Source organism: Galeopterus variegatus, unplaced genomic scaffold (genome assembly GCF_000696425.1).
Source record: "Galeopterus variegatus unplaced genomic scaffold, G_variegatus-3.0.2 Scaffold13791, whole genome shotgun sequence".
Taxonomy (NCBI): domain Eukaryota; kingdom Metazoa; phylum Chordata; class Mammalia; order Dermoptera; family Cynocephalidae; genus Galeopterus; species Galeopterus variegatus.
This window is the reverse complement of record NW_007739902.1, coordinates 7,390-31,471: the sequence shown is the minus strand read 5'-3', so window position 1 is coordinate 31,471 and position 24,082 is coordinate 7,390. Positions and strand designations below refer to the sequence as shown.

Sequence of the window (24,082 nt, the reverse complement as noted above, 5' to 3'; positions counted from 1 at the left end):
TTTTATTTTTGCAGGGCCTAATGGCCACGTGGCATGCGGGATTAGCATTTTCAAAAGCCAAATGTTTTATGCAATCAAGATTGGCATCTGCTTTGCCTAACAACCTATCTGCTGTTGTCATTAGCCAGTTAACAAAATCTGAAAAAGGCTCTTATTCTTAGACAGGGAATTTTCCATTGTTCTTCCTCTCAACATCTTTTTAAAATAATTTTTTTTTTCCTCTCCGTGAAAAAGGTTCATTCTCAACCTCCGTCTTGTTCTATAAGCATTTTTTTGGGACCGGCAATGGGACTGCAACCCTCGGTGCTGCCCCCACGCCTCGCTCAGCCAGTGAGCGGGAACTGGTCCGCATGTGGGATCCGAACCCTCAGGTGGGAGCACCGCTGCGCTTCCCAAGTGGCGCACTTACCCAGTGCGCCACCGGGCCGGCCTCAACATCTTTTTTAAAGAATTTTTTTTTCTCTCCATGAAAAAGGTTCATTCTCAACCTCCGTCTTGTTGTATAAGCATTTTTTTCTTCTCTCAAGCTTTAAGTCTTCCTTTTTCCTCATATCTTTTAACATTATGAAAATTACAAACCTAAAATGCTAAGCAATATCTTAGTAAGCTGCTTGCTATTTACACTTCCTAGCACTGTATTCTCTTTTCTTAACAGAAAAACTTATCTTCATCTTCCTCACACTGCGACTCCTGCCTCACCAGCCTCTGTCCCTGAGACCCGTGAAGTCCCCATCTCTGTTTTCTGGGCCTCTGCTATCTCAGAATCCATCCCTAGGACCCCTGAACCCCCAGATGGTATCTCCTGGGCCCCCAATATCTCAGCTTCTGCTGCCCCAGTCTCTGTTCCTGGAACCCCTGAAATCTCCACTTTTATCTCCAGGGCCACTAATATCTCACACTCTGCTATCTCAGCTTCTATCCTCAGCACCCCGGAACCCACAGATGTCTCCAACTCAAGACCACTTTTATAATTAGTAGTCCCTTCTTCTGGGAACCAAGGACAAAAGTTCTTCACGAAATCAAAAAATCTTAATAGATCACTTGTTTTAACCTTTACTCCTCATGTCTTTAAAGCTTTTTGTAACTGTCTTATGTACACGTCATGACAACTTAATTCTTAATTCTTAATTCTTGATTCTTAATTCTTAATTCTTGTCTCATTATCGGGCGCGCTTACTCACCTTATCCTGACGCGGCAGGTTCCCGCCGCGGACGAAGGTTTTACTCTTTCATTTTCAGTGGTCGACCCTCCGATGTGCTGTCTTCCTCACAGGATCCCTGTATCCAGGCCCCACGTTTGGGTGCCAAAAATGTCCCGACCCGTGGGATATTCAACGAGGACCCTGGAGGGGGGAGTGGTAATTGGATGGGACAAGAGACACGAGAAATGAAGACAAGACAGTATTCTGATCAAGTCTCATTTATTGATTCTTAGGTTACATCTTATATAGGAAAAAGCAGGCATGCTACAAAGGGTCTGGAATGTAAAGATATAATAATATCTTGAGGAGAGACAAAGACAGGACATTCAAAGTAAATGTTGCCGCCCAGAATGTTTATGGTTAAACAGTTTCTGGAGAAGGATAAAAGGTCACTTGCAAATTAACTTGCATAGCCAGGAGCAAGCAGATTTCTAGGCAGTTATCATGTAAAGCACGGCCATCTGAGCAGATTGTCACGTAGGAGACGTAGGAGCGGTCTTACAAGAAGGGATGTGGGGTTTCAGACCCCCAACAAACAAGCAAGCAACCTGGCATACACAAATATCTGAATCATGGGTATTTCAAAAGGGAAGAAAAATGAAAAGGAATCGAAAACATTTTCAATGAAATAAAAGCAGAAAACTTCCCAGGTATAGGGAGAGATATACATGTTCAGATCGAGGAGGCTCAAAGATCCCAAAACCAATTCAATCCAAAAACATCCTCTCCAAGTCATCACAGTCAGATTGGCAAAGGTCAAAGACAAAGAGAATCTTAAAAGCAACAAAATGTCAAGTCATGTTTAAGGGAGCCCCCATCAGAGTAACAACAGACTTTTCATCAGAAACCCTAAAGGCCAGAAGAGAATGTAATGATATATTCAAAATACTAACAGGCAAAAATTGCCAGCAAGGAGTACTATACCCAGGAAGACAATTCTTTAGAAACGAGGGAGAAAGAATACATTTCCCACAAAAACAAATGCTGTGGGAACTCACCACCACACAACCAGCCCAACAAGATATCTTCAAGGGAGTACTGCATCCAGTATCTGAACAACAGAAATCTTTATGATGGATACATGAGAAAGAACAAAACCCATTAATAGAACAAAAATGCAAGTGTTAAAGAGAAAGAAACTTCTAAAATCACCTCAAAAAAGCAACAAACATGGAAGACAAACTATGAAATGGAAGTAACGGAAAAAATGTATTGAAAACATCCAAGCAAAAATTAATAAAATGTCAGGAGTAAGTCAACATAGTTTAATAATAACTCTTAATGTAAATGGATTAAATACCCCACTCAGAAGACATGGAGTGATTGGATTAAAAAGATAGAGTGAACTATATGCTGTCTCACCTCACCTGTAAAGGCACATACATACTAAGAGTAAACAGATGGAAAAAGAAATGTCATATGAATGGAAACCAAAAACAAGGAAGAGTAGCTATTCTGATGTTGGATAAACTAGATTTTAAACCAGAAACCATAAAAAGAAATATAGAAGGTTACTATATAATGAAAAAGTATGTGTTCAGAAAGAAGACCTAACAATACTAAATATATATGCACCCAACTTTAGAGTTCCCAAATATATCAAGCAAACACTATTAGACTTAAAGAGAGAGATTCTAATAGCATAATAGTTGGGGATCTGAACACCCCTCTCTGAACATTGGACAGATCATCTAGGTGAAAAACCAACAGAAACACAAGATTTAAACTGCAGTTTAGAGGAATTGGACTTGGCAGATATCTAAAAAGATTTCATCCAGCAACCACAGAATATATATTTTTCTCATCAGTATATGGAACATTCTCCAGGATAGACCATCTGTTAGGTCACAAATCAAGTCCCAAAACATATGAAGTTATTTCATATATATTTTCAGATGACAGTGGATTAAATATAGAAATCAATAACAAACAAAACTCTGGAAAGCTTACAAACACATGGAAATTAAACAACGTTTTCCTGTACGACCTATGGGTCCAAGAAGAAGTTGAACAAGAAATGAAAAAATTTCTTGAAACTAATGAAAATAAAGACGTCACACCAAAACATAGGGGATACTCCAAAATCAGTAATAAGAACTGAATTTACTGTAATAAATGCTTATATGGGAAGAGTAGAAGGACTGAAAATAAACAACAAAATACTTCAAAAAACTATAGAAAGATCAATTCCAAAACTAATAGATGGCAAGAAATAAGATCACTGCAGGACTAAATGAAATAGAAACCTCCCAAAATGATATAAATTATCAGTGGAACAAAAATTTGTTTTTCTTGAGAAAATAATCAAAATAGACAGAACTTTAGGTAGGCTAATTAAAGAAAGAAGAGATAATACACAAATAACAAACATCAGAAATGAAAAAGAAGACATCACTGCCTATACCACAGAAACACAAAGAATCATTGGTGACTGTTATAAACAACTATACACCAATAAATTTGAGAACCTGGAGGAAATGGGCAAATTTCTGGACACATAAAAACTACCAAGGCTGAATGAAGAAGATATAGAAAACCTGAACAAAGTGATAACAAGCAACAGGATTGAAGCAGTAATTAGCAATCTCCTAACAAAGAAAAGCCCAGGGCCAGATGGCTTTATTGATGGATTCTACCAAACCTTTAAGGAGGAATTAATACAAATTCTTTTGAAACACTTCCAAAAAATTGAAACAGAGTTTATTCTCTGAAACTCTACAAGGAAGACAGCATTCTGATCCAAAAGCGGACAAAGATGCCACACACACAAAAAAAACTGTAGGCCACTATATTTGATGAATATAGACACAAAAATCCTCAATAAAGTATTAGCAAATAGAATTCAGCAGAACATCCAAAAAAATAGACATTGTGATCAAGTAGGATTCATCCCAGGGACACCAGAATAGTTCAAGATATGCAAGTCAATAAATGTGTTACCCAACATCAACAAAATCAAGGGCAAAAAGCATATGGTTATCTCCACAGACATTGAAGAAGCACTTGAAAAAATTCAACATCACTTCATGAAAAAGACTGTCAGCAAATTAGGTATAGAAAGTATCTCCACACAATAAAAACCATATATGACAAACTTAATGTCAGTTTTATCCTGAATGGGGAAAAGTTGGAAGCTTTCCCCTTAAGAATGGGAAGAAAACAAGGATATCTACCCTCAACTCTTATTTAATGTGGTATAGGGAATACTAGCCACAGTAATCAGTCCAGAGAAAGAAGGAAATTGCATCCAGAATGGAAAAGACAAAGTCAAATCGTCTGTTTGCAGGTATCGTGACCCTATGTATAGCAAATCCTAAATAGTCTACAAAAAAACCTCTTAGATTCAGTAAACAGTTTCAGTAATGTTTCGGGATACAACATTAACAAGCAAAGATCAGTAATGTTTTTGAACCCACAGAAAAAGAAATCAAGAAAGCTGTATTCGATTTACAGTAGTCACAGTTAATGAGGGATGTGAAAGTTCTCTACAGTGGCATCTACAAATCACTGTTGAAATAAATTAAGGAAGAAAAAGAAGGAGGAAAGATATTCCGTGCTCTTGGATTGGAAGAAATGGATTGAAAACTTAAAAATAAGGGCTGAGGGCTGAGCCCATGGTGGACTCGGGAGAGTGCGCTGCTGGGAGCGCTGCAGCGCTCCTGCCACGGGTTCAGATCCTATATAGGGATGACCAGTGCACTAACAGTGCTCACTCGCTGAGCGTGGTGCGGCCGGTCTCAAATAGGACAAAAAAAAAATTTAAAAATAAGGGCTGAAACTATAAACCTCCTGAAAGCAAACATAGGGGAAATACTTCAGGAAGTAGGACTTGGCAAAGACTGTTCAAATATGATCCCCACAGCATAGGCAACAAAAGAAAAAAATAAAGAAATGGTATCATATTAAATTAGAAAGCTTCTGTGTAGGCAAAAGAACAACCTACAGATTGGGGGAAAATATTTGCAAACTATGCACCTGACAAAAGATTAATACCCAGAGTATACAAGTAACTGGAACAATTTAACAGTAAAATAACAAATAGTCTGACTTTAAAAATGTGCAATGGAGCTGAATAAGCATTTGCCAAAGGAAGATACACAAATGTCCAGTAGACACATGAGGATACTCAATATCACTTAGCATCTCGGAGGTGCAAATCAAAACCATACCGAGATATCATCTCACTCCAGTTAGAAAGGCTATTATAAAAAAAGCAGAAAATGAAAAATTCTGATGAGAAGGTGGAGAAAGAGAAACCCTCCTATACTGTTGATGAGACTGTAAATTGGTGCAGCCATTATGGAAAATGGTATGGATGTTCCCCAAGCAACTACAGGTAGAACTGCCTAATGACTCAGCAATTGAACTGTGGAGTATATATTTGAAGGTATGGAAATGATCATGTAGGAGGGACACCTGTACTCCCATGTTTATTGCAGCTCCATTTACAGTAGGCAAGAGTTGGAACCAACCTAAATTTTCTTCACTGGATGACTTGATAAGGAAATTGTGGTATATTTATATAATGGAATATTACTCTGCCCTAAAAAGAATGAAACATTTCCATTCACAGCAGCATGGATGAAATTAGAAAAAATTATGTTAAGTAAAATAAGATAGGCACAGAAAGAGAAATATTGCATGTCTTCGCATACATGTGGGAGCTGATAAATAAATACAAAAGTAAACAATAAAGCATCAAAAGAAATACACAAGAATCAAAATAATGTATTGAACTTTGAGAGAAGAAAACAGAAGTGTAGTTACCAGAGGTAGAAAATAGCAAGGGGGATGTGGGAAGGGAGTAAAGGGACCCCAAAATCGATTACATTGTGTAATGAGGAATATAGTAATCACCGTTTCTGATTATTTAAATTTAAAAAAAATTTTATTGAATCAAAATTGATTATACATATTTTGGGGGCTTAACATTTGAGATATGTTGACCAAATCAATATTACTAGCATATATATTGTTACAAATCGCAGTTATTCTTTATGCCTCTTGTCCAATCCATCCCCATCCCTTTCTTTTCCCCCTCCCCTCTCTAATCACCCTAGGTTTCTTCTCTCCTTCTGGAAAAATAATGGTTACTCTGTTGATTTGCTGCCCAAATGATTGTCCAGTGCTGAGAGGCACAATCAGGTCCCCAAATACTATCATAGAGCAGATGTCTCTTCCATCACTATGAAATGGGCTCTGTGGAGACAGACATCCTCCTCCTTTCTTTATCTCTGCTGGTGACTCTCCTTGTGTCAATTCACTCCAGTGGCTGGCAGACCATCTGTGTGGTGGTTGTGGCATCTAGCCACATTCATGGCAGCCATGGTTATTATGGTGGCTGTGGTGGGCCACCCACATGGCAGAGATGTTTTTGGCCTGCTCCCTGGTGCTGGCAGTGTGCCTGGTTGTGGAGACTGTTTGGTCCCTTTCTCCGTACTCTGGGTCCCTGAGTGGGCCCTGAGGTGCTGGCACAGGGTGCCTGGTTTTGGGAGGGGGGTCCAGTCCCCTTCTCCATGCCTCAGGTCCCAGGGAAGGCCCTGAGGCACTGGCATGGGGTGCCTGGTTGTGGAGACGTTCCAGTCCCTGGCTCTGTACCCTGGGCGGCCCCCAGGGTGCTGCCACAGGGTGCCTGGTTTTGGGAGGGATGTTTGGTCTCCTCCATGTGTCAGGCCCCTGGGCGGGCCATGATGCACTTTCCCAGCATGCCTCATTGTGGGAGGGGGTCTGGCCCACTTCTCTATGCCTCAGGTGGACCCCAAGGTGCTGGCACGGTGTACCTGGTTGTGGGAGGGAGGTCCAGTGCCCTTCTCCATGCCTCGGACCCCCAGTTGGGGCCCCTAGGCACTCTAACAGTGTGCCTGGTTGTGGGAAGGAGTTGCGGTCCCTGGGTGCTAACACTGGGTACCAAGGCAGACCCCTAGGCATTGGGGGCATGCCTGTGTATTCGAGTGGGATCCAGTCCTTGGCTCCAATCCTTGGGTTCTTGGGTGGGGCTCTGATGTGCTGGTGGTGTGTGGTTGTGGGTGGGATTACTGGCCCCTTATTCCATGCCCCATTTCCTATGGTGGGCCCCAAGGCATTCATGGTGTGCCTGGCCCAGAACTAAGTTTTTGACCTTTGCTTGCTTCTTACCTGGGGAAAGTTCCTTTGGGAACCAGGACTTTAGCTATGTGATTGAGGTGAATTGCTGCTTTGCTGTTGTTTCCCTAGGGAAGACTTTTTGTGCAGCTCAGGCTTTAATGGTTGACCTTACAGGTACTTCCGGCTCTCCAGACAGTGCACCTGGGTCGTGTAAAAACTCTGATCTGGGCCTGAGTTCATTGGACTGCACCCCATGCAATTCTGCATTCCTGAGCAGTCTTCTCTGAGTGGCCCTGTGCTCATTGGGGGGCAGATTGTCTGTACTTGCTGTGTCCCAGTGTTCTCCCAGTGGGCCCGTGTCCCCAACCACCCATGCTCCAAACACTTCCCCTGGGATTGGCCCTGCACCAGTCCCTTGTGGTGACTCACCACTCTAAGTGGCTCCCCTTTTTCAGCTGTTCTGGCTCTTCAGTCCTGTGTGGGTCCATGGGAACCCTGTTAGTGATCTTGCTGTCCTGGGAGCCACCAAAGTTCTCTTCTCCCCTTCCACCTCCAAGTAATTCCATCTAAAGGGCACAGCTGCAGCTTCTGCCAGCTCCTGCTCCATGTGCTCCAGCATGAAAGCAGCCATGGCCCAAAACACTGAGAGCAGTTTTTTCTTTCTCTCTTCATGGTTTCTCCAGTCTTCATGAGTTCCATAGGTCTCTCCTCCTCTTCACCTGAGCTCCAGCAGCACCAGCTTGGCTGTTACATTTTTATAGTTGTAAATTTGTCTATTTGTGGGAGTGACACTGGTCACCATCTATTCTGCCATCTTGACTGGAAGTCCTCAACTAATTATCTTGATTTTAATGTCACATATTGCACATAGGTATTGATATTCAATGCTGTACCCCAAAGATATGTATAATCAACTATGTTGCAATAATAAAACTTAAAATGCTTTTTATTGTACCTTCACTTATTTCTTTAAATCCCATTATGGATATGCAGATTCTAATGCTTGTCTTTTTTCTTCTCTGTAAGAATTTTTTTATTCACTTTGCTTCCAGCACAGGTGTATTGGCAACAAATTCTCTCAATTTCTTTTGCCTGAGAAAGTATTTCTTCCAATTTCTTTTGCCTGAGAAAGTATTTCTTCTTTTCCACAGCTTGATTTCATAGTGTACAGAAATCTGGGTTGTAGGTTGCTTTAATCAACACTTTGAATATTTCACTATTCTCTCTTTATGTGGATTCTCAGGAGATGCTGGGAGTAATTCTTATCTTGCTTCTTTTTAAGCAAGATGTGTTTTCCTCCCTCTGGTTTCAGTCAGATTTTTTCTCTCTTTTTCATTTTCTGAAGTTTGAGAACTACATATGAAGATGTAGCTTTTTGGCATTTATCTGGCTCTGTGTTATCTCAACTCCCTTGATCTTTGATTTTGTGCTTGATGTTAAATTGTGGAAGTTCTTAGACATTATTGTTTTAAGTGTTTCTTCTATGTTTTTCCCCTCCATATCTTTTGTGCTGTTTTTTTTTTTCATTACTCTTTGTTACAACTTTTGTCATTGTCCATCAGTCCTCGGATATTATGTTCTGTCCCTTTTTGTCTTTTTCTTGTGTGTGTATGCTTTTCAGTTCTTAATTTGTTGATGTATCCTCAAGCCAAGAGATTTTTTTCCTCAGCTGTGTTCAGTCTATGAAGTTCATGAGTGTATGGTGCCAGTCATGTCAAGGACCATAGTTTGATCCATATACTGGTCAGTTGCCCTCCCACCATGTATCTTTATAATGTCTGTGTAATTATTTAAAGGAATTTCATTGATAGAACAATGAATATGTTGTATTTCAAAATGGACCAAATGCAAAAATAAATAAATAAATAAAAGTAAATATAAGATGAATTATATTGGTAGATCTCTTAATGTAGAGCTTTCCTTTAATGGTGTAATAAGTTTAGAACATTTCTTTTTGTTCTTTATAATCTTTTATTTCCTCTATCTTATGATTAACAATAAAGTCCTTCTGCAGACTCTTTCCTTATACTTTTTTGGTTTTGATTTTTCTTTTTATTTGGACTCTCTTAGGTTTGTTCACTTATTCTGATGTCTTCAAGTAACATTGAAACTTTCATACTTTCCTTGTACTGAATGTCCGCCCAAAACCTGACCCGCAGCTTGACAGTGTTAAAATAGTGGGAAATCCAATTATGGTCATTGAAAGTTGGGGCTTTCAAGATGTGATTAGATTGTAAGATCTTGCCATAAGAAATCAGTTAATAATGGGGGGCAGAAGTGTGCTTCTGAGGGTTTTAAAAGAAGAACACGTGAGAGCTTAGCCTGTCTCTACTCTGCCATTTTCTGCCATATGAGACCACTGGTTCACTGTAGTCTCCACCACAGCCTTCCACAGCTGTTCTCTGGACCTTGGACTTCCCAGCTTTTGAATCTGCAAACAGTAAATTTCATTTTCTTACAAATCACCCAGTTCCAGGTATGTTGTTATAAGCACCAGAAATGGACTAACAAATTTTCAAATCTTTATCTTCAGCTTAGGTCTCTCTTGCTTCAACTCTGGAATCATGTATCTGATTGCAATTTTGACATTCCCACAGATATTTTAAGTATAATGTGTTCAAGTCTGCTTTATTTCTGCCCATCATATTTTTTTGTCATTCTTCAATTAACACTTTAGAGTGCCAGTAGCTAACTAACTATGGTTATGTAGAGAGCCTGAGAGTAAAACACTTTTATTTTCTGCACAGGAATTTAATACCACAGTGTCTTCCTGCATTTTATTTCCCTTTTTCTTTTTTGTAGTATTACATCCCTCTTCTGGATGCATACTGCTCTGTGTTCTTTTTGTTCTTTTTTCTGTTTTCCTACTGGGTGGCCAGTGCTGGGATCTGAACCTGTGACCTGAGTGTTACCAGAACCACGCTCTCCAAAGTGAGCTAACTGACCAGACTTGCTCTATGTTCTAATGTAGCTAGTCTTCCATCATCCTATTTTCTTCCCATCTGACTCTAAGGTTCTTTCCATTCCCTTTCTAGTGTATAGCTATTAAACTGTAAATCTAGTTATGTGATTTTGGAAATACAAATCAGTTACATTATTTGCACCCTGTGGTTTAAAAACTGGCAGTGTTCAGTCTCATGCAGACACAAGCAATTTTTTGATATGTAGGAAGGAAATTTTGGAAAGCACTTGTATATGCCTTCAGTTTATAAGTAATTAAAAAACAATTGCATATGCTTTACTGTTTGAAATAGACAAATATATAAATGCAGAATCATTTCATAATGAGTTTTTAAAATAGTGTGTGTATTTGTTATCACAGCTCACAAGCATTCACCTAGACATGGTGCTGTGTGTAGTTCCACTAACATGGGGCGTCTTCCTTTGGTCTGTGATGGCAGTTTTGCTGTTGTCTTATATTAAGGAAAACATGTGGTTCACATGGAAGAGCTTAACGTCTTTGTCATTTCAGTGAATTGCAAAATATATTTCTATGTTTATCTTACACACTGGTTCAGTTATATATTTACACTTATGTCTTCATACCTGATTATAAACTCCTTGGGGAAGCATTTTGTTCGTACTTTTGTCACTAGCCACAGGGATGGTCATTAGTTATAAGGTAAGATTTGGAATCATATATTTAGTAAGTATTATAGTATTACTGTAAGATGATATTCCTGCTGGGTTTTTTTCTCCACCATATGGAGCACCAAAAAGAAGCATCTTGTTTAACACATAAGACACACACACACACACACACACACACACACACACGTGTGAACTCTGAGATTCCTGTTTCGTGACCCAGGGCTGGTGGCTTGAATTGAGATCAATGTGCCATTACAGGAATTGGTGTCATTTGAGGATGTGGCTGTGGACTTTACCTGGGAGGAGTGGCAGGACTTGAATGATGCTCAGAGGACTTTGTACAAGGATGTGATGCTGGAGACCTACAGCAGCCTGGTGTCTTTGGGTGAGTGAAACTCTTCAGTAACATTCAGGAGGCACAGGTTTTTAAAATTAATATTGGAACAATTTATAGGGTTTTACGCTATTTGGTAAGAGTATCGGGTACCAGGGCCAAGTGAACCATGGGTTTCAAGTTGAGAAGCTAAGATTGCTGTTTTGAAGTGGAATTTGAAGTTAGTATTTTCCTCTTCTTTTTGTAAAAATCATTTTAAAACAACAAAGAAAATGAGAGGTATACAGGAGACTCCATTTTTTTATGAGAGTACATCATTCAAAACTCCAGTGCATAATGCCAAAGCTTTGATGAGCAATGAATTATCAAGTGGAAGTGCTTATTTCAGAATTTGGGAAGACAATACAAGTGGATTTTAGGAGTCAAAAATAAAAAAGAGCTTTTTCAAAGGTGATGGGCATATCCTTGGTTGTAGAAACAAATAGTTTAGACCAGCAGGAAAAGTGTGTCTGAATGGGTGGACTGAGGTTTCCTGTATAGTAATGGTTCTGAGAAGCACAGGAAGTCAGGTTTAATGAGTAATTTGTGGGTGGCTATGCTTAGAGTGGAGAAAAGTAGATTTTATTATTTGAAAAACTTCCACATATACCTGTAGCCCTTTCCTATGGAAGAGTAAAAAGTATAATAATGTGAATGCAAAACTCTTAACCTAAGTCATTTTCCTCAATATGTAACGAAAAATTGGCTTGCTCCTGTATCTGAAAGTAGCCAATGAAGGAAAATGTAGCCATATTCAAAACAAAGTAATGAGAAAAGAGCATCAGGAGAAAACCACTATTGTTATAAAAATAAAACAGTCTAAAAAGTGTAAACAAGTGGAAAGTGATAACCAAGTATTTCAGAACTACAATTAGGAAGATGGCAAAAATTATCAAATATTTAATCTTGATTTAAAAAAGAAAAAAGTGAATAAAGAAGCAAAGAAAAACATGATGCAATTTTTGAAAATAAATACAACTTAACATTGTCAGTAGGAAAAATCCCTGTATACTCATGAAACCAATACCCATTATTGACTTGTACAAAATTGTTTATTACTAGGATTGTGAGAAGCTTCTCTACCTTTACAAAAGTGTGCAATGAAATATTGGTATGGTTTTTTTTTTCTTTCTGTCATTTCAGATGTCCAGATAGTTAATGACCTAATTAAGAGCAGCCAAGAAAGTCATGGTAGATACTTGTGGCAAGGTGTAATCCTCAATGGGAACCAATCAACTGAGGAGAGAGTTGATTTAGGAAAATCATTTAATTTGAGTTCAAAGCATATTTTAAATCTGGTTATAAGTAATAGAAACTATTCAGGAGTGGGCCATGAGGAGTTTAATGTATGTCAGAGTATACTTCTTACAGAGACTGATGCCATGCATGCTGGAGAGAAATCTGATAAGCATAATATAATTGGGAAGTCACAGAGACATCCTGAGAATCTCAGTCAGCATTCCAGGTTTCAGTCTGGGCAACCTTTTGAATTTAGTGGAAAAGGGAAGTTCTCCAACACAGTGCCATTAATACTTACATATGAGAAGATGCATATGGGTGAGACCACCTGTAAATATAATGAATATGGTAAAGCCTGTGATAAGTCAGCTGCCATTGCCCAAGAGATAACTCAGGTAGGAAAGAAAACTTTTCAGTGTGATATATGTGGGAAAATGTTCTATAAAAAGATTACACTTTCTCAACATCAGATTACACATACAGGAGAGAAACATGATGAATATGGCAAATGTCAGAAACCTTTAATTAGGACATCATATGCTACTTCATATCAAAGAACATCTACAGGGAAGAAGCTTTATCCATGTAATGAACAGGAGGAATTTTTCTATCAGAAGTCAGAACTTACTGTGCATCACAGAATTCACACAGAGGAAATGTCCTATGGATTTCTTAAGTGTGGCAATGACTTTGATGAAAATTCATTTATCAACTGTCATCAGAGAATTCACACAAGTGAAAAATCATATGAATGTAATGAATGTAGAAAATTTTTCTACCATAATTGTGCCCTTACTGTATTTCAGAGAATTCACATAAGTGAGAATCCATATGAGCGTGAGGAAAGTCAAATTTTCTACAGTAAGTCAAAACTCAAAAAGCATAAGAGAATTCACATTGCTGAGAAACCATTTGAATGTAAGAGATGTGGAAAAACCTTCTACCAGAATTCAGACTTCAGCAAGCATCAAAGAATTTTTAAGGAATGTGGAAAATGTAACCAAAAGTCAAATCTGAAGACAACTCAGAGAATTCACACAGGTGAGTACCCAAATGAATGTAAAGAATGTGGGGAAGCTTTTAGCCAAAAGTCAGCTCTCCACAGGCATGAGAGAATTCACAAAGACAAGACACCATATGAATGTAAGGAATGTGGAAAAGCTTATAACAAAAAGTCAGCCTTCAGCATGCATGAAAGAAATCACCCAGGTGAGAAGCCCTACAGATGTAATGGTTGTCTAAAAACCTTTAACAAATCATACTTCAAGATGCATTGGAGTACTCAAATGGGAAAGAAACATTATAAATGTAAAAAAGGTGGAAAAGTTTTAAACCAAAAGTCACATCTCAGCAGGCAGGAGAGAATTCACACAGGTGAGAAAACATATGAATGTAAAGAATGTGGAAAAGGTTTTAACCAAAAGTCAAACCTCAGCATCTATCAGAGAATTCACACAGGTGAGAAATCATATGAATGTATAGAATGTGGGAAAGCTTTTACACAAAAGTCGCACCTCAGCATGCATCAGAGAATTCACACAGGTGACAAACCATATGAATGTAAAGAATGTCGAAACGCTTTTAACCAAAAGTCATCCCTCAACAAGCATCAGAAAATTCACACAGGTGAGAAACCATATGAATGTAAACAACGTCGAAAAGCTTTTAAGCAAAAGGGAATCCTCAGCATGCGTCAGGGAACTCACACAGGTGAGAAACCATATGAATGTAAAGAATGTGGAAAAGCTTTTAAGTGAAAGTCTAACCTCAGCATGCATCAGAGAATTCACACAGGTGAGAAACCATATGAATGTAAAGAATGTGGAAAAGCTTTTAAGTGAAAGTCTAACCTCAGCATGCATCAGAGAATTCACACAGGTGAGAAACCATATGAATGTAAAGAATGTGGAAAAACTTTTAGCCAAAAGAGATCCTTCTGGTTTCATCAGAGAATTCACACAGGTGAGAAACCATATGAATGTAAAGAATGTGGAAAAACTTTTAGCCAAAAGAGATCCTTCTGGTTTCATCAGAGAGTTCACACAGGTGAGAAACCATATGAATGTAAACAATGTGGGAAAGCTTTTAACCGAAAGTCAAACCTCAGTATGCATTAGAGAGTTCACACAGGTGAGAAACCACATGCATGTAAACAATGTGGAAAAGCTGTTAACCAACAGGTATCACTCAACTTGCATCTGAGAGTTCACACAGGTGAGAAACCATATGAATGTAAAGAATGTGGAAAAGCTTTTAAGTGAAAGTCTAACCTCAGCATGCATCAGAGAATTCACACAGGAGACAAACCATAGGAATGTAAGCAGTGTGTAAAAACTTTTAAGCAACAGGTATCAGAATTCACACAGTGAGACACCATATGAATGTAAGGAATATTGAAAAGCTCTAAACCAAATGTCAGCCTTCAGCATGCATTAGAGAATGCACCCAGGTGAGAAACTGTATGAATGTAATGAATGTCAAAGAATGTTTAACTACAAGTCATACTTCAGGATACATCATTGTACTCACAAACACAACAAATATTATGAATGTAAAGAATTTGGAAAAGCTTTTAACCAAAAGTCAATCCTCAGGTGGCATCAGAAAATTCAAACTGGTGAGAAGGCCTACAAATGTCATAAATGTGGAACAACCTTTAAAAAGAAGTCATCCATCTTGGTGCATCAGAGTACTCACAGTAAAACTAAAAACCATATGAATGTAAAAAACATGGAAAAATCCTTTAACTGAAAAAGTCCAACCGTCAGCATGCAGCAGAGAATTCATACAGGTGAGAAACCCTATGAATGTACTGAATGTGGAAAATTTAAAAAGTCACACTTTAGAAGACATCAGGATATGCACACAGGAAAAAAATCCTTATGAATGGAACAAATATGATGTCTTTTATTGGAACTCCCCTTAATTGACATAAAAGAATGTCAGGCCTTAAAACTAATGCCACCTTAAGTGACATTACAAGTGGGTTAACGTGGCAGCCTAAGACGGCACCAGGAGGAAGTAGGGTGGGAGTGTCTGCGGGAACCTTACCTTAGTCCTTATTGGCCGCACTCATGAACACTGCGTGATTGCAATAGATAGGCATTGAGACAAGAACCCTCAAGCTGATTGGAGGATGTAAAAAACCTGCCTTTCCCATTTGCCTTTAAACGCAAGTGCTTGTGTGCTAATAAACAGAACTGCTTCGACAGAACCCCCGCCGCGTCTGAGTGTCCTTTACTGGGGCTGTTTGGGGGGCCGGCAGTGTGCTCACCTCTCTTCACAGCACTCTTTCCCTGTCTCCTTCCAAAGGGGACAGGAGGGAAAGAGGAATCCTAGGCCGTTTGCTTGCCCACCGAAAGGAACGAAGCTAGGGCTGTACGGGTCGGCTGGCGGTGGACCTGACAGAGTGGTGCCCCGTGTGAGGCATTTTAAAGGTGATCGAATGAAGCCCCTGGCTGCTCGGTTCTGAAAGAAGGTCAATGAAGGGTGATCAACCAGTGGAGTGGCACCCGCAACTGCGGTAGTTGCCATGAAGTAATCTGCCTGCGTGTCAGGGTGAGTACCATAACAGGGGAAGTCTCTGCACTTCTCTGCCCTGTGCTCACTTTGTCCCTTCCTCGTGGGGCGACATGGGAGGTGTGTGTCGAAAGAGTGCTGAGATAGCCTGCAAGGCTCTAAAGTACATGTTAAAAAGCAGAGGCCTAGAAATACCTGACTCCACAGCCACCAATGTCTGGCGTCATGTGGTGCAGGTAGCCCCTTGGGCACCTTCGTCCAACTTATTCTCAATGAGACTTGGGACCAGGTTCAGATCCTGGCCAGAAAGAATGAGATTAGTCATGGGTTAGACCCCCCTTAGGGTTCTACCTAACCTTTTCTGCCCTAATGCTTTGCTTGCATCCCGAGCATCAGGAAGGGGCAGAAAGGAATTGGGCACAGTTCAATGAGGAGAGAAAAAAGGAAACAAAGCTGCCAATGCAAGGCCCTGAGCCATTGAGTGATACCTATACCCCTACCCTGTACCCTCCTCTCCCGGCATTCTCACCCCACCAAAATTTAGCTGAAGGAGAGAAAGCAGCACCTGAAGAAGTGGAGGAGGCTAGTCCACCTTTAAAAACATCCCCAGCAGAGCCAAAGGTTTTTCCTGTCATGGCTCGCTGGGAACCCCTGGCCGTCTGCAGCCTGTGGGGGGAAGCGGCCCCTCAGGCCTATCTGGTCAACATTGTAAAAGAACTAAAAAAGGCTGTTGCTGAGGCTGGGACTTTATCCTCAGCCTTGCAGGCTCAGACACAAAACTTAACCGAAGCCTTCAAGACCTTTACCGCCCTGATCCCCTCAGGAAACAATACTTACCCACCCTTCAAGGGACAATTTTTTTTTTTTTTTAAAGATGACTGGTAAAGGGATCTCAATGCTTGGCTTGGTGTTGTCAGCTCCACGCTCAGCCTGTGAGCTAACCGGCCATCCCTATATAGGATCCGAACCCGTGGCCTTGGTGTTATCAGCACCACACTCTCCTGAGTGAGCCATGGACCGGCCCAAGGGACAATGTTTTGGTTGTGGAAGACAAGGTGATTTTAAAAGCCAGTGTCCCAAGGCTAAAGGGAAAAACCCCCTACCATACCTTGCCCCCGATGTAAAAAAGGATTACATTGGAAAAAGTACTGTAGGTCCAAATTTGACAAAGCCACCGGTGGAAATAGGCCAGCCGTTTGATACCCTTGTGAAGCTCATGACCTTAAAGAGCTGAAAAAGACTGTCACAGAGGATGGGCCCAATTCCCCATGGGCAGAAACCATCCTCCAGGGCTTAGCACACCAACCCTGCATGACACAAGATTGGAAAATGCTCTGTAAGGCTGTCCTCCCCCCAAATTCGTTTATCAAATTCTGCACCTTCTTTGAAGAAGAGTGCCATGTGCAGGCAGAGATAAACCAAGCAGCCAATCCACCCATCCCTATCAGCTTCGGCATGCTGTCTGGAACAGCAGATTAATTTAGTACTGGAATCCAACAGGCTGCTATCCCAGTTCCCTACCAGGACCAGGTTAGGGCAACAGCATTAGCCGCATGGAAGAAGTTGGCTGAAGGGCTCAGTGAGCCCACAATGGCCAGCGTCACCCAGCGACCCTCTGAGGACCTGCCCTCTTTCATAGTTCGGGTGCAACAGAGCATACAGAGAAAGTTTCCCTCAGGTCCTCTCCGGGACCAGTTTGTAAAAATGCTAGTGTGGGATGACATGACTGCTGACCACAAGCTTGCCTGTGCCAGGCTCAAAGATCATACTATGGAAAAGTGGGTCATTGCCAGTAGAGACGTTGGAAGCTACCAACAACAAACCAGGGCCTTAACTTCCGCTCTACAAGCTCAAGCGGAAACCCTTGCAGGTGCTATGACCTAGGCTCTTAGTGTCAGGATCCCTAAGGAGAGCCCCAGACAACCCTCCCATAGGGGTCAATGTTATGGCTGTGGGGAACAAGGTCATTTCAAAAGGGACTGTCCCAACTGCAAAAATAAAAACCTTCCCTCTAAGCCGTGCCCTAGGTGTGGTAAGGGCCTTCACTGGAAGCATGAGTGCCGGTCTAAACTAGAGGAGGGGCAATCCCCAGCCCCGTCACCCCAAGGGGATACAAAGCCAGTACCTGCATGCCCTACCAGGCAGCCAGTACCCCAGGCTCATTGGACTATACCTATAGTTCCTGGTTTAAGACCAAAAATTAATCTTAAAATTCAAGGCAAAGAGTTTCGATGCCTTGTTGACACGGGGTGAAATCGAACAGTCCTAAGCCACTATGGCAAAAATAAATGGGTCTCCACCTTCAAAGACAAGCCATTGTTGAGTGGCATCACCAATTCCTCTAAAAAATCAATTATTGAAACAAGAACGGGGAGTCACCAGCCCTCATCAGCAGTTGGGACAGGCACTCCTAACTTTAAACATCCTAAATTTTTCCAAAAATGAACCCGTCTGCCTTCCAGAAACACTGGTCAGCTCAACCACCGCACCCAGAAGCCCAAGTGAGGTGGAAAGACCCCTTAACAGGCCAGTGGAGGGGTCCAGACCCATTGCTAACTATGGGTCGAGGGTTTGGTTGTATCTTCCCCCTCAGTGAGTCAACCCCTATATGGGTCCCAGCCAAAAATCTTAAGTTCTTGCCAGACATCCAGGGTACCGAGGACCCTGAGGAGTTTATTGTTTGTATGTTTCAGACTGCATTATGAACCCTTTGTGGATGCTCCAAGTGGCCACCCTCCTCAGGTCAACAAGGACAAGGGCCTCTGCCACTGGGGAAGGTCCCCAGGAGCGAGCCAACCAAACCTGGGAGGTCATACAAGCCGCTTGGAGGTGTCTGTATCACATTTAAATAAAAAAAATCGCTAACATCAATTTTTGAAGTTGTTTTACAGAATCGGCATGGACTAGACCTGTTGTTCTTACAGCAAGGAGGATCATGTGCTGACCTCAAAGAAAAGTGCTGCTTCTACGCCGACCACTCTGGAGTGGTCAAGGATTCCCTAGCTAAGCTTAGAGAAGGGCTAGAAAAGCACAAAAAAGAGTGAGAAGCCAATAGTAATTGGTTCCAAAGCTGGCTTTCAGGTTCCCCGTGGCTCACCACCCTGCTGTCCTCCCTGGTGGGCCCCCTCATCTTGGGGCCTTATGCCATTTGCCAGGTTTGTCCTTTATAAGACGCAACACCACTTCTCTCATAATGCTTACCCAGGTGGTAGAGGAGGTGGCCCATAATGAAAGCCCTGACAGCCCTTGGGTCAATATGGCCCTTCAAGAAATCAACGCCAATCTCTAAGGCTCTGCCCCACCCCCACTTGGCTGGATAGTCAATGACGGGTAAGATTTCCAGAGGGAAACAACCTAAGACAGGCACAGCCACCAGAGGGAATGGAGGAGAAGCTGGGAAGGTTAGCTGCCTCCAGCTGCCTTATTAAGACAAAACGGGGCAGATGTCGGGCCTTAAAAACTAATGCCACCTTAAGTGACATTACAAGTGAATTAACGTGGCAGCCTAAGACGGCGCCGGGAGGAAGTAGGGTAGGAGTGTCTGCGGGAACCTTGCCTTAGCCCTTATTGGCCGCACTCATGAACACTGCATGATTGCAATAGATAGGCATTGAGACAGGAACCCTTAAGCTGAGTGGAGGATGTAAAAAACCTGCCTTTCCCATTTGCCTTTAAAAGCAAGTGCTTATGTGCTAATAAATGGAACTGCTTCGACATAACCCCCACCACGTCTGAGTGTCCTTTAATGGGGCTGTTTGGGGTGCCGGCGATGTGCTCACCTCTCTTTACAGCTGTCTTTCCCCATCTCCTTCCAAAGGGGACAGGAGGGAAAGAGGAATCCCAGGCCGTTTGCTCGCCCACCAAAAGGAACGAGGCTAGGGCTGTATGGGTCGGCCAGCAGCGGACCCGACAAAAGAATTCACACAGGGGAAAATCAAAGTGAATGTAATTTGTATGGGAAAATATTGTGCCAGAAGTCACACCTGAAGATACATCAGATAACCTACATTAAGGAGACCTATAAATATGTACTTGTTTTCAGGTATTGGGAAATGTTCTGAGGATTCCCGATTGATATAAAAATTTGCTGATGCTCGAGTCCCTTCTTCAAATGGTGCATTGTTTGTGTCTTATCAATTCATGTCCTGCCATGTACATTACTTAAGATGTTGGGGAAAATGTGAGTACTCTGTAAATAGTTGTTGTAGTGTGTTGATTTTTGGAAAATTGTTTCATTTATTTCATAATTGTATTTTTTAAAGGTTTTTGATAAGTAGTAGGTTGACTAACCAGATGTGTAATACTCATGGAAGGAGGACTGTAATGAGTGTGAAAACATCTTTTCTCCAAAGTCTCAAGGCCGGCTATTGTTAGAGCATTATAGCATTGTGTTGCTTATAGCATTGTGCTCATGACACAGTCATGCCCCCATCATTACAATCATCCCCATACCAGCCACTCACGAAAAAATAAATAAAAATAGAAAATGAGTCACATCATGCAGGCATTAGAGAATTTTCACAGTGGGGAAATTCGGCATGGATTAGACTGGCTATGTGTTTTCTAAATACAACCACTCTTTTCTCTTGTATACATAGCCTGCAATTTAAGCCTTCTGTGATTGGGTGGATGACCATCTAATTTGGCTCTGTTCAGCGGATCATAGATATAAGTGATGAGCATTACTTCCAGGCCAGGCAAGGAAAAAAATGCCATGCAGTTTTACCTGATTTCTCATGTTCCCTGGGACTGAATGAAGATGACTCCTGGGTGGAGCTGGGGTCCACAGGTGGGAAAAATCCACCCTAACTTAAAATAGAAGGAATTGAAGAAACCAGAGATATTCCCAGCTCTATCCCCAAACCTCCATTTATACATTATATAAGAAATTCTTTCTTCGTTGAGCCATTCTATGTGTGCTTTGTTTGTATTACAAAACAATCAGCCCACTGCACCTAATTGATTTTACAAACTCTGAGCAGTTACCAGTCCTTGTATATGGGAAGAGAATCCTGTGTTGTCACCTTTTATAACCAAATCAGTATATGGGAAAATCAAATTATGGGGAGATTCAATGCAGTAAATATGGCACATCGTATCGGGCAGGGACACCTCATTGAATAGTTAAAATATAGTTAAATATCCATCTAATCTAATGTGTCAAAGCTTTCAAGAAAACGTTCAACGTGTTTTTTTTGTCAGAATTTGAAGTGAAAACTATCAATTTTATATAATGAATGTAAATTTTGAAATAGAAATAAAATTAGTATCAAACCTGTTTTTAACGTTTTGAGTGTATACCAATATTTAAATATGATTGTGATACTGTCTCCCAGGGGATATTTGGCTTACACATTTTTGGTTGTCATAACTGAAGGTTATGAAGCACTACTCCATCTAGTGAAAAGAAGGCACAGATGTCGCTAAACAGCCTACAGTGCTCCAAAAAGCTTCCTCATGTATACAACATTTATGCATAAATGTGTTCTTCACTAACAATTTATCTTAACGGAACCCAGCATAATTCTGCATATGAAATATGTACACTTAGTATAATAAATAGTTTATTTTGACTTACTTCAGGATTTTTGACCTTAACTGCCACTCTAACTTTGGTATATTTTGTTAAATATATTAAGTCTAAGGTACAGCACTACATAGGTTTTTTTTCTACTCTCCTATTGTAAGTAACTTTGTATGACCAGTATTACAGAACTATCAAGTAAAGGTAACTTTTTCTAATGTTTGAAGTTAACACAGAACCAGTCAGTGGGTTGAATACAAACATTTCCATGGGAATGCACAAAATAGTAAATAACTTGTCTGAACATATTTAAACAGCTGTAAGCAATAGTATTTATCTTATTCTACTCAGGGAAAAGCAGTATCTGGAAGAGATATTTGTCCTTTATCCCTGTTCCTCATATTTGTAAATGGGGCCAAATCAGAGATATGAGTGTGTACCACATGCACTGTACCTGAGAAATTTCTTGTGTTTCTATTTGAAGTGATGGAGTGCTATTTTGTACCTTGCCACTAGCAGGTGAATCTTGACTCCACTTGTATATTGCCTTGTGCATGGCTCTGTTTGTGTATAGGCCTCCAGACCTAGAGATTGCCCCAGAGCCTGTTTTCACTTAAGGAGTCTTCTAGAATCTTTGGTGACTACCTATCTGCCCTCAGAGCCCTTGGGGTGGGGGAGACCCAGGACCCAAGGAGAGGTAAGAGCAAGTAAGAGAAAATGGGTCCATCATAGAACCTGAGGGGTGTGGCTGGAGGCAGGGATTGTGGGGTCCTTTTGCACAGGCAGGTTGTTTCCACCTGCCACCATTGTGTCCCCAAATCTCTTTTAAATGTTGGCAGAGAGTACAGCACCATCATTTATCATTTTTCACTCTAATCAATATTTTCTTCTTTTTGTTTTTGGGGTTTAATTTTCCACCTTTATCTACTTTTTTAGTTGGAAGGTTATTTTTGATTTCAGATCATTCTTTTCTAAAATATAGACATTTACAAGTGTAAAGTTTATTCTAACCCTTTTTTTACTTATGGTATGTTGTGTTACTGTTTTCAATGTCAAAGTGATTCTAATTTTAATGTCATTTTTATGACACTGGCAGTTTGGGTGTTTGTTGTTTAACTTCCACATAATTGTGAACTACTGGAATATTCAGCTAATCGTTTTCATGTTAAATCTAGTGTGGTCAGAAAACATACATCTTATGATTTGAATCCTCAAATTTATTGAGGATAGTTTGTGGCCTCATAAATGGTCTTTTCTGGAGTATATTCCATGGGCACTGAATAGATTTAGTATCCTCTTGGTGGTGGTGTGTTCTCCATATACATATGTGTAAAATCAAGTTGTTTGATAATGTTGTCCAAGACTTCTATACTCTTATCAGTCTTTTGCCTAGTTGCAAAAGTTAAAATGAAACTTTTGAGTAGATAGTCAAAAGTTGCACTTGGCATTGCTGAATATATAGAACTGTCTGTCTCTCCCTTAATTTCTCTTTTATTTGATGTTGGGCTTATTTGTTTGGTGCATGTATACCTATAATTATTATGGTGTCCTTATACCTGACACTTTTGTCATAAAATCACCCTCTTTATTCCCAGTAACATTTATATTTTATTTTTTCTATTTTTTATTTTTTTGAGATTAGTATGGTCAGTCGGTCTATCTGTGTTATTTTTCTGTTTATGTTGTATATATTTTCCCATCCACCACCTTTCAACCTGTTGGTGTTTTTGAATTGAACATGTTTCTCTTGTGGTCAGTATGTAGTATTTGGGGAGATATTTTTGTCCTTTTTCAAAAAAAAATACTATGGGACAATACTTTTAAAATTTTTTAATTTGCTTTATTTGACATGTTATAATGGTATATGCTTATGAGTTACAATTTGATGTTTCAACACATGTATTCATTGTGAAATGATTCACATATTCATTACCTGTAACAAATTTCTTTGTGGTGAGAATATTTACAATCCACTGTTAGCAACTTTGATATATTACTATGAACTATATTCACCATGCTGTGTGATAATCAGAAATTATTCCTCCAGCTGAATAGAACCTTTGTGCTCTTTGACCAACATGTCCCCACTGATCTTTGATGCCATCCTAACCCTCAGTTTCAGTAAACTTCACTCTTCGCTTTCTATTAGTTGGACCTTTTAATAGTACACATACAAGTAAAATTAATTGTTTTTTGTCTTTCTGTGCCTTCCTCATGTTACTTAACATGATGCACTCTAGATTCATCTTTGTTGTCACAATTGACAATTTTTACCCCTCTTTTAAGGCTGAGTAGAATTTTATTCCCTATGTAAACATTTATTTTGTCCATTTACTCATTGATGAGGATCTCTGTAGTTTAGATTTCTTGACCTCTGTGAATAATGGTGCAATAAACATGGGAGTGCTGACATCTCTTTCTCATACTGATGTCAGTTCCTTTGGACATATACCCAGAAGTGAGACTGCTGGACTATTTGGTAGTTTTATTTATAGCTGTTTGTGAAAACTTTATGCTACTTTTGAAAGCCGCGTTCTAATTTACATTTCC

At 40.2% G+C, this 24,082-nt stretch overlaps 1 protein-coding gene across 1 annotated transcript; it reads left to right on the top strand.

Moving 5' to 3' along the window:
• The first annotated feature begins 10,890 nt into the window (after positions 1-10,890).
• LOC103581730 (zinc finger protein 420-like) lies at positions 10,891-15,240 on the top strand. Its single transcript, XM_008563493.1, is given in 4 exon segments — positions 10,891-10,908; positions 11,118-11,262; positions 12,622-14,854; positions 14,916-15,240. Coding segments are annotated over 4 exon segments (2,721 nt in total).
• Positions 15,241-24,082: the final 8,842 nt, after the last annotated feature.